This window comes from Uloborus diversus, chromosome 6 (genome assembly GCF_026930045.1).
Source record: "Uloborus diversus isolate 005 chromosome 6, Udiv.v.3.1, whole genome shotgun sequence".
NCBI lineage: Eukaryota > Metazoa > Arthropoda > Arachnida > Araneae > Uloboridae > Uloborus > Uloborus diversus.
In genome coordinates, this window is record NC_072736.1 from 143418789 (window position 1) to 143430869 (window position 12081).

The window sequence follows — 12081 nt, forward strand, 5'->3', positions numbered from 1 at the left end:
CGTGGCCAGTTCGATTGTAGAAACAAAGAGCCCAACGAGTAGGTGCGCCTATCGCGAATAACATTGATTCCAAGACGTCAAAAACTAGATGTTCAGTTTCACCAAATTTTGCATTGCCTCAAGCTGTTTCAAAATACCTAGAAAAAAAGATACCTTATTTTCTCTTACATGCCTTCATTGGGCAGTGCAACACAATACTATCTTCTACTGTTTCATACTTAAAAAGTTTCTTAGCGATCCCCATTGGGGCACTTAGTGCGCCAGACGGACATGCCTAAAATGTGCAAATAACAGTCGATCATCTGTAACGGAAACTACGAGCATATCGCTAGAAAGATCGTGAAGTGAAATTACAGAACTTTCGTCGTCGTTTGCTGCAATTTTTCCTAGTTGGGGGATCCGACCATAATGGCACCAATAGCTGTGACGCTTTGTGATTCCATATTCTGCAACATAACGTACACCAGTTTTTATTAAAACTAGAACGTCGCCCGTCAAGGTATGGCAGGTGAAAATTGCTTCTCTTCAACATTTTTACGAAGCAATTGCCTGTTTGGTAATGTCTTGAAAGTTGAAATTTCAACCCAGACTCCAGTAGATAGCGTGCATAGTTGACCGCTTTTTCATACCCCTGAAATAGTCTCACCAGTTAACAATTACCAAAATACATTATTAAATTATCATACCTTGGCGCAAATCTCATTGTTGAAACACAAGCGTTACTCGATCATCGGCTATTATATATATGAGGATGAGGCGGATTTACTACGACTTTCGAGGATTTGTAAGACGATGCACAGAAATTCATGAAGGTAACGTTTCCCCGCGTCCTTGCAGAAGTCAAGCTATGCTCTAGCTCAATTTTAAAAAATGGATTACCACATCTTTTTCCGTTAACCAGATCCACCCACGCATTTTAGAAGGCTCACCAAGCTCATTTAACATTGGAGAGAGACAAGTTTTCTTTAATGTTTCCTTTTTTTATAAAATACAAAAACAACTAGTAAACTTTATTTACAATTAAAATCATGAATTCTATACATTTTACATTTAAACAAGATATGTACATCTTTGGCAACTACGATAGGAGGAGCTTTTGATTTCATTTCTTTTCACTTCTCAGAATATTCTTTTGAACAAACTTCTCTGTGGTATCTCCCAATAACACTCTCCTAAAAATAACAAAAGAAATTTTATGGAAAAAACATATTTATATGGGCGTCAAGTACTTTAACTCAATGAAGCAATGAATAACTTACCGAGCATTCTACAGAGCAGTAAAACACGCTACAACAGAAATAACAGGCACCAACAGCAGGCTTATTGCACAAGCAGCACTTGGAATTTCTCAGTTCTTGTATAACCTATAAAAAAAAACAGTAGGGGTCCCTCTGATTAGTGTCTTATCGAACAAAAAAAGTTAGAAAATACATTTTCAATTGAAATCAAATGCAGTTACACTTTTTTAGCTTTGGAATGTTATTATTTTTTTTTAAATTGAGAATCAGAACTATCATCGTTTCATTAGTCTTAACTGAAGACTGAAGCACAAGAAATCTTATGAAAGATCACTTGTGGAAAATAGAAGAAAAATTTATTTCTACGAAAACTTTATTTTTATTTTATTTTATGCAGCAATAAATTCAGCGCTGATCACTTTAATGGGGGGGGGGGGGGATTCAGAAATCACCTTTCACACTTGACTCGATTAATGAAAAGTTGCAAGTGCGTGAAACGTATAACGGAAACTGCATTGCTTCGGAGCAAGCTACATTTAGTTTCACTCGCTTTGTAATTGGTAGATAGAGTCAGATGCAATAGAATGCGCTCAGTCCAGTGAAAAATCACTGCATCACGGAAGTAAGAAATACACAAATGCTTAAAATTTTCAGGTCTGCCAGAGGGATCTTTTGCAAGAGAGAAAATAGGACTCATAAATTTTTTTAAGATAAGGCAAGAAAACCCACGATCATGTAACTTAATTCATGGAATTAATTCACATTTTTGTGATAAATAATATTGAAGTTCAACGGTTATTAATCTTAAATATGAATAAGTAAAAAACTACGTTAATAAATTTTTTAAATTTATCTCTGAATAATTATTTCGTCAGAACTATTTCTTCAAAAATGTAAAAATTTGTCTGCTGCTACAAAAAAAGTTTTATTTATGTCTTAACTTGGTACAATTAGATGGTACAAGCCAGATAGACAGGAATAATTTGCGGCAAAAAGAAATTACATCCAGAGCTAGAGCGGGGAAGATCTTTCATTCACTCTTTTTTGCATCTTCCCAAAGCATTCTTTTTATAATTATAGTCACAGAACGTGCATGCGAGAGAAACTTCCAGTCTAGACTGCTTGAAGAAAAAAAAATCGATTTTAGTGAAAATATTAAATTTTATTGTTCATATATTTAATTAATGGAAGATATTTATCAATAAATTCTAAAACCCAAGATTTCTACTGAAAATTCAAGATTTTATGAAAAACATTGTGTAAGGGAGCCCTGATTCAAGTCGGCTTCTCAGTTTGTGCATCAGCATGTGACCCTCAAAGAAATATAAAGAAAAAATGTTCAACTGAATTTCTAGAAGTCTGTCAGTTTTCAGGATATGCTTCTCACACGCCCATTTTAAATACAGTAACACCCATCAACAAAGTTGGTTGTCATTGTTGGCTAAGGTAAGTATTAGTGATGTTCCGGATATCCGTATCCGCAGATATCCGAGGGAAAATAAAGACATGTATCCGTAATTTTTGAGATGGATCTTAAACGAATATATTCTATTCTAAAATTTTTAAATATTTGAATAAACGACTCTTAAATTTCGTTTAAATTAGGTTTTATTCCCTATTTTAATAAAAAGTATCATTTCAGATGCCAATTTATACCTCCCGTCATAAAAAGGAACGGGTAATAAGTTTTAAAAAGTGTATTTGTGTATCTTGCGGCATCGTAGCTCCTTAACAGATGAACCGATTTTAATAATTATTTTTTCATTCAAAAGGTGACTTGATCGAAAGTGTTCTTAACTTGGCCTCGTTTTTGTAGAGCTTTAACTACCGGAGATATTAATAAAAACCGACTTAACATTTTTCAGAATTTATAGTAGTAAAAACTTACCCGTACGTTAAAAATATTGGCCTGAAATTGAAAAAACAAAGTTTTCTGCGTTTGATATTTATTTGGAACTTCCAAGTTATATACAGTAGAAGCTATACTCTTGTTAAGTAAATTTTAAATGCAGTTCTAAGCCTTTATACGCGTGATTGGTAGCGCTTTTATAGTCGGAAGATAAGGAGAAAAAGCTATGATTAAAATTTCTATCCGCTGTCAGTTAATATTTGTAAACAATGTGGGTTCTGACCCGCGAAATCCATCTTAAAATGAGGTCGGCCCTATGGGACATGTGTGTGTGTGTGTTTTTTATTATTATTTAATATTAGTTTTTGTTATTGAGTTGGGGTTTCTGTTATTCTTCATTTTGGTTTTTCTCGGCATCCTTCAGAAAAAGTAAGACTAAATTATCTATTTACTGTTTGTAAAGGTGTTCACGGCTCTGTTATTCTGTCGGTCGGAGTAAGTTGGGTGGAATGGGTCAGCGCTGCATTTATGCTGAAATAAAATGCAAAAAATTATTTCTAGCCTGTCCAGTAGTAGTTTTACACTCTTGCTCCTGTATCCTACACCTACCGAGCAAGCTAGAAATACTGTTTCACATTCTATTTAAGCATTAATGCAGCGCTGACCCGTTCCTTCCAACTTCCCTCAATTTTAAGATTTATTTAAAGAGTAAATCTTAGCCTCGATTATATTTTCGCCGTAGATGACATTTTTTGAAGAAACAGTGTTGTTATTGCGAGGAGAATACCTTCAGTAACAAATTTTACACTTGAATAGCTGAAGTGGGTAAAAAAAATTTGAGATCCGTATCCGCGGATCTTGACACTAATGATCCGGATCCACGGACCTACTTTCTTAACGATCCGGCACATCACTAGTTAGTATATCTTTACTTAATCGCACATGTGATCGAGAATATGCCCTGAAAGGAAAGAAAGAAGTAGACTTATGTTGCAGAAAAAAATTACAATCCTTCTTTCCAGCGCATTTAAAAAGAATATTGAGTGTTTAAGTTTTAACCAAATACAAACATTATTTTTTTCATTATAGTTTTCCTCTCAGATACTCATATATAAACCTATATTATTGTCTCCTTCTTGATAATAGGTACATAGTACGCATTTGAAATCAATATAAATATTAATAATCTCTTTGGATACCAGGGGGTTTCATCAGCCTCAAAAGATTGCTTCGCAGATAATAAAAATTTATTAGGAAGAATCAGATTGAAATACACGCTACGATTAGAACAAAATAAAACAGTCCGCAAAAAATAGAATTTCCGTCAAGAGCTTATTAGAATAAGAACAATATTAAAATCTCGCTCCCACCCGAAGACAAAAATAACTTGAGGGAAATATACGATTAATCAAGTTTGTAAAAGAACTTTTTGAAGAGCACCCCTTTCCTGATTTCCAAACAACTTGCTGTTAACCGGCTCCTGAGCAATGCAAAATGGCAGTTTTGGGCGTTTCAAAAGTAGTTTTAAATGTTACGGTTTCTAGTAACCCTTTGAGTTTTAGTTCCATGCTTGAACTGAGTTGAGTATAGGACTTTCACTAAAATAGAAACCCTATTATCTGCCGCTTTAATCAATTGAGAAAATAAGCACAAGCTGAATCTGACGCAGAAAAAAAAGTTCTTTTAACTTTCAGAGGGGTGTGGCAAATCAATTTAAGCGAAAGTTTTCAGACAAATTACCAAAAAAAAAAAAGCTCCAAGGTGCAAAACTCTGGAGCTTGTTAGTAATTTTGTAAAAAGATTCAAGCCCGTAGAATGTAGATGCTATGGGGAAACGTATGTTATGGGGACAAGCTGAACGTAGGCCCGTCACAAACAGAATTTCACAACTTCTTTGACTTTTTTTTAATGCATAAGAAATAGTAGTAATTTTTCGTTGCCCGTTGGAAGTTAGTAAACTAGAACAAACAATTATAGTCGAACATATTTATAGCAGGGGTTCACAACCTGTGGGTTTAGCGACCCCCAAGGGGATCGCTAAACATTTCTTAGATGGTCGCAACATTATCCGTACATTATTGCACAGTTGAAAAATTAAAATACATAGGGGAAAAATAGCATCATTTTAGAGTGTCATCAATACTTGAGCGCAAAGGCTAATCCAAAAGAAGGACTATGGGGCTACAGCAACACCCTTCTCTCATGCCAGAGTACCTAATCTCAGAATATCCTCTAATTTATTTTAAGCTTCAAATTTCTCTACGAAAGCATCCCGAATTCTCTCCCTCTAACAGCATCAAAAATCGTCTGAGATTTCGTTTTTGGAACTTCAATTTTGAATAATTTCTGTGAGAGATTCTCTAAACTCTAACCCTTATCCTGAAAGGTGTCCTGCAGTTGCGTTTTTAAGACGTAATTTCGGAAATATTCCAGGGAAGAGCCCCGAACCCTTCCCGACTTCGAACGTCATCAAACAAAGCTAAGAAATGGGTTTTCAGGGTTTTGATTTCGAAAAATTCTAGAGGAGTGCCTGCTGTCCTCCTTCACATAATTAAAGAGATCATATAAAATTTCGTTTTTAAGACTTAAATATATATATAAAAAAAAAAGAGTAAGGGTCTCCGAACATTTTTCATTAAAGATAACTTACTATTCTGCTTTTTTTTTACGTAGATTTCGAAAAAAAAATTTGCGAGTACCCGAAATCATCTCTTCTGCCACGTCATTAAAATTCGCCTAAAATTTCGTTTTTGGAACTTAAAATTCCTAAAAAAACTCCTGATGGGGGGGGGGGAGGAGAAGCTCTGAATCCAAACCTTTTTCCTAACGTTCACTAAAATGGTTTATAATTACGTTTTTAGAATCTCAATTAAAATATATTTCGGTGAAAGGTCGCCCGAATCCGTTCTCTTTCCTAAATTTCAACAAAGATAGTCTACAACCGAGCTTATTTAAGACATATCATTTTCATTTTCGAAAATTAGAGAGCATCCCCGATTCATCATCCCCATCGTTAAAAATCGTCTAAAACTCCATTTTTAGGACTTCAAGAAATTTCAAAGGCAAGTCTCCGAGCTTGAACCGTTCATATAAGTCCCTGAACCTCTCCTCCTCCGGACATGACCTAGGATAGCGTAAACTGATTTTATTTTAGGACGACGTGCAACCATCGCGAATGTTACACTTACGACTAAAGATTCATATTGTTAGTTCTCTTTCTCCGCTTATACAACGCAATTATCATAGTTTGATCCCTCATATGCTAGTAATGGCACCTCCTCCCCCCTCCCTCCAAATATAAATCAGGACTCTTTCCCTATATCTTGCTATAAATACGGTTGAAAAAAATGAGGATTTTCCATACGACCCCTCTAATTTTTTGACATTGCGACGGCCTTGTTAAAAGAAAATGCCTTCATTCATTTCATTGCACATTATCGAGACAATCTTTTTTTTTTGGTATTATTTATTGAATTTTCGAAAAATCGCTTCGAGGTGCACACCCCCATGCTACAATTTAACTTTGTGCCAAATTTCATGAAAAACAGCCAAACGGTCTAGGCGCTATGCGCGTCACAGAGATCCAGACATCCTACAGACATCCTCCGGACAGAGAGACTTTCAGCTATATTATTAGTAAAGATAAAGAACCAAGAAAGATTTAAAAAGAAAAGATAAAGAAGTAAAAAAAAGAAAGATAAAGAAGTAAAGAAAAGAAAGGTAATTTTCAGAACAAATTCTTTCCCATTTTATTAAATTTCTGTGAAAAATGGGACTTAAAATTGGAATAGAAAAAGGACAAAATCGAATTTTCAAAAAATCGCTTCGAGGCGCACACCCCCATGCTACAAACTAACTTTGTGCCAAATTTCATGAAAATCGGCCGAACGGTCTAGGCGCTATGCGCGTCACAGAGATCCAGACATCCTACAGACATCCTCCGGACGCATGTAAGATACCTTTACTCCTGTTCGGTCATAGGAAAATTTCAGGCAATCTCATTGGCTTATTCGAGTGTCAATCAAAGCTTCAAAGACGCCATTGTAATGTTGCTAGTCGTCTTTCGCACTGTGTTTCTTGTTTGTAATCTGCTAAATACGAATAAGCATTTGCAAATGACATCTTTAATTGAATGTTGCTGGCAAAAACAGCATTATTATTTCCAATCAATTTCATTCTTTGCAAATCAAATGAAAGCTGCCTTTGAGCTACTATGCTTTGAAATAAAATAGGTGGCGCCATCTTTGGGCAAAAAATGCATGTTTTGCGACATTGTTTTGATTTAAATTGAAGTTATTTTAAAAATAATTCTCATAGTAAATTATTTTGTAGATGGAAAAGAGCGAATTCTGCATTTTTTCATATTCTTAATGATATTTAATGCAATTTAAACAGCTCTTCTTAAAGAAATGATTACCATTTAACTTAATAATAAATACTTCTAGTGAATAATTTAATACATAATAATTTCTAATATTATTTTCTCTTGTGCCAATTTTTTTCTAACTAATTTCTATTGTATATGAGTTAGCATTCAAGAATAAGACTTCCAATTGAATTTTGAGTGAGTCTGGCAAACATCCTTCTTATCTCCTTCTAATTTCATAACTCATTACATAAAATAATGCCCTGCTTTTTTTAAAAAAAGACCTGTAAAAAATATAATTAAACGAATAAATAGCATTATTTTTAAGCAAAAAATGGCGCTTTTGAAGAAGGAGCTATTGGAGTTTAACTCATTTGTCAACTAATTCTCAATGTAAGTTTTTTTAATTAAACAGCAATTTCTTTATCTTTTAATATTCTTCATAATATTTAAAGTTATGTAAAAAGGAATAGGTAATTTAAACTCTTGAATGAAATAATTGAAAATAACATTAAAAAGCAATGTGTCATAATGTAAAATTATATATATGTTATTTCAAGTCAAACTTTCAGAAACCGCACCGTTTGTTACCTTAAATTCATTTATTATTAATTAAAAAAAATTATCACACACTTGATGAGGCAATTCAAGAGAATTCATGCAGTTTCATTTACTATTTGGGGAAAAAAAAAAAGTTTCACAAAATTCTAAAACTTGAAAACTCAACCATTTTTGAGACAATTTTGAAATCAATATATGATTTTTAATGTATTGTAATAAAAAATACAGCGAAATTTTTTAGACTGGCCCATGAAGAAAACTGTAGCTGTTAAATATTTTCAGCAAAATTAGCAAAAAAGTTTTCTTTATTTTTTTGCTGTACTGCTGATAAGACCTTCGTGGTGTCATGAATAGTTATGAAACAATTTGAATGTAATCATTCAAATACATTAAATATCATACATTCATTGAAAAAATTTTAAAGTATTTAAAAAAAATTGAATTTAATGAAGGTGGAAGCCTTTCTTTTTTTAAATACAGACATCTCAATTGTTTTAGCATTTTATAAACTGGACTGGACATTAATTTGAATTGGGCGTACACGGTTTGTGGTATACCATTTTACCCAAGGTCCATTAAAAAATGATCATCACCATAAAATCATAAGAGCAAAGTTGGCCTATCGTCTCCGCCGTAGGCGGAGCAAGCATTTCATAAAGAGTACACGTCGACTATTTATAATTTGATTCAGGATTATGAATTTAACAAGTGAAGACACACATAAAGCAATCCAACCAATGAACGATAAGATAAACAAATTATAGACAAAAAAAAAAAAAAAAAAACTGATTATAAAAAAAAATGGACAACCTGTTAGAGAGCTTTATAAAGCTTTTGACCAATGACTATATGATATTTTGTTCAGCTGACTTTATCAAATAGTAGTGCGCGAACAGCTGATTCTTTTAAACATAATCTTTGAAGTAAATGATTAGTTTTTTTTTTTTTTGTAAAGTAGGAAATTCTTCCAAAACAAAAAGGAACTTTTTGCAGATGCACTCACTACTCAATTAAAGGTCTTATTCTTGAATGCTAACTCATATTCAATAGAAATTAGCTAGAAATAAATTGGCACAAGAGAAAATTATATTAGAAATTATTATGTATTAAATTGTTCACTAGAAGTATTTATTATTAAGTTAAATGGTAATCATTTCTTTAAGAAGTGCTGTTTAAATTACATTAAATATCATTAAGAATATGAAAAATTGCAGAATTCGCTCTTTTCCATCTACAAAATAATTTACCATGAGAATTATTTTTAAAATAACTTCAATTTAAATCAAAACAATGTCGTAAAACATGCATTTTTTGCCCAAAGATGGCGCCACCTATTTTATTTCAAAGCATAGCTCAAAGGCAGCTTTCATTTGTTTTGCAAAGAATGAAATTGATTGGAAATAATAATGCTGTTTTTGCCAGCAACATTCAGTTAAAGATATCATTTGCAAATGCTTATTCGTATTTAGCAGATTACAAACAAGAAACACAGTGCGAAAGACGACTAGCACATTACAATGGCGTCTTTGAAGCTTTGATTGACACTCAAATAAGCCAATGAAAGGGCCTGAAATTTTCCTATGACCGAACAGGAGTAACGGTAGCTTATATGCCCTCCGCACAGAAAGACTTTCAGCTTTATTATTAGTAAAGATAAAGAAAGATAAAGATTTAAGCACTTATTGTAGAAATAAAAGAATTCCATAAAGTCATAAGCTTAAATAAAATATCTCAAGCACCTTGAATTATGTAAAACTAGAAAAAAGCACGTCAAGGTACGACGGGTGAAAATTGCTTCTACATTTGAACGAAGCCATTGCTTGTTTGGTGATATTTTGATAGTTGAAATTGCAACCCTAACTCTAGTGAATTAACCCGAAACTCCAGCAGGTAGCTTTCATTGTTGACCATTTTTTCTTTTTTTCATTCTTCTGAAATGCCACAGTCTTACCAGTAAAACAGTTAAGTGACTGGATGGAGTTCAGTCTTGTCACAATAAAGCCTTTCCCTGCATGTTAAACATTATCAAAACATACTATCAAATTATCATGCCGTGGCGCGGGTTTTATTGTTGAAACTTGCAGGTTACTCGATCATTGGCTATTATGTATATGAGGATACGGGCAATGGCTGCGCATGCGCGCACACACGCACATTCATACATGCATGTATATGTGTATGTATATATATATATACGGGGACCTTTAGGGAGTCGCGAGATTTTTAGTTGGTGAAAAGGGGGGGTCACAACGTGAAAAAGGTTGGAACCACTGATTTGATATATACTTCAATTTTTTCTTTCTGCGTAATTTATGGTATTAATAATTATCATTATTAGTTTTTCTCAGATCGCACAATAATGTTCTAAATTAATAACTGAATTTCGGTCAAGCGTTAAAACATTATTTCAGAGTTTGTTGTGTTATTGTGCAAGAATATTCATTTAAAAATTTCAATGTTTTAGTACATCGACGGTCAAGCCCCTGCAAAATATCAGCAGCCCCCCCCCCCCAACTGGATTTCCATGACACCAAATGTACTCGAGAACAAGTATGCAGTAAGGAATGGGTGTAAAAAAGATAATACAGTAGAAGACCATTATAACACACACCTTGGGATCAGAGCTTTTGCGTTATACAGGTTTTAGCGTTATGTAGGTTATTTCACAATTTGAATTTAAATTCAAAATATATCTATATATTAGCACTTCAGAATGAGTATTATCTGTAGTGAGTATTAAAGCACTAATCATACAATGAGTCATTCATAAATAAATATGTTTCTTTATTACAAGAAAGTGAAATATCTTGCACTTCTGGTAGCTTCATGGTTTGCATAACAGCAGCATTTTCAAGAACCATCTGGTATTTTCATTTTGCTGTGAATGCTAATTTTCATTTAAATGCTTTGAATTAAGATGAAAAACTGTTGCAAAATTTAATTTGCCTAACAATTTTTATCTTTGCAAAGAAAAACAGAGTGTTTTTTTTAACTTAAAAACCTATTGTTTAATTCTGAAAAGTTGTGTGGTTTATAGAGAATTGCGTTATATAGGTTGGCGTTATAAAGGTTGTACGTACATTTACCATTATTTTCATCTGAAATCCATAGGTGATCCCAAGGTGTGTGTTATAATGGTCTTCTACTGTATTATCTTTTTTACACCCATTCCTTACTGCATACTTGTTCTCGAGTACATTTGGTGTCATGGAAATCCAGTTGGGGGGGGGGGGGGGCTGCTGATATTTTGCAGGGGCTTGACCGTCAATGTACTAAAACATTGAAATTTTTAAATGAATATTCTTGCACAATAACACAACAAACTCTGAAATAATGTTTTAACGCTTGACCGAAATTCAGTTATTAATTTAGAACATTATTGTGCGATCTGAGAAAAACTAATAATGATAATTATTAATACCATAAATTACGCAGAAAGAAAAAATTGAAGTATATATCAAATCCATGGTTTGTGGGGGGTTTTCACGTAGATGAGGTTATTTAAAACTTCCTCTTCATATAGTAGGGGAATGTGTGACAAAGTGAAATAGATGAGTTTCTTCAAAATGAACAAATTAGAAATTTGTTTTGAAAATTACAGTACATAAAGGAAGAACATTATATTTTATAATAAAACTTGCATTTAAACAGTATTTTTCCTTTTTGGCAGTAAATTTATGCCTCCCCCCCCCCCCCCAAAAAAAAGAAAATTTTTATTTCCCCCCCCCCCATGGGGCAAAGTGAAAAACAAAATTTTTATCAAATGAAATTTATAGATTGTAAAAAATACTTTTGATCAAATGAATCAGTAAATAAAAGGTTTAACGAATAAATGAAAAGATACTGAAAAAATAAATGAAAAATTAAATACAAAAATTCATGCATGAAGAAAAATAAATGATTGAGTAATAGAGTGAATAAATAAGAAATTAAGTGAATGAATTAATAAATGAATACATAAATGATTTAGTAAATGATTGCATGAGTAAACAAAAACAATTTCACTGCCCCGCATGTACTTGACTAATTGTACAAAATATCTAAAAATACAAAAAAGTTTAATATTA

General features: G+C 33.0%; 1 protein-coding gene across 1 annotated transcript in view; it reads right to left on the reverse strand.

Annotated features, from left to right (window-relative positions):
• Window positions 1-962: 962 nt before the first annotated feature.
• LOC129224325 (uncharacterized) overlaps window positions 963-12081 on the reverse strand; it is a 38884-nt gene continuing 27765 nt past the window's right edge. The window contains exons 3-4 of the mRNA XM_054858762.1: window positions 1260-1364; window positions 963-1172 (exon numbers count right to left, since the gene is read on the reverse strand). Coding sequence (XP_054714737.1) covers window positions 1113-1172; window positions 1260-1364 — 165 coding nt within the window. The 3' untranslated portion in view covers window positions 963-1112. The remainder of the gene's footprint in view (window positions 1173-1259; window positions 1365-12081) is intronic.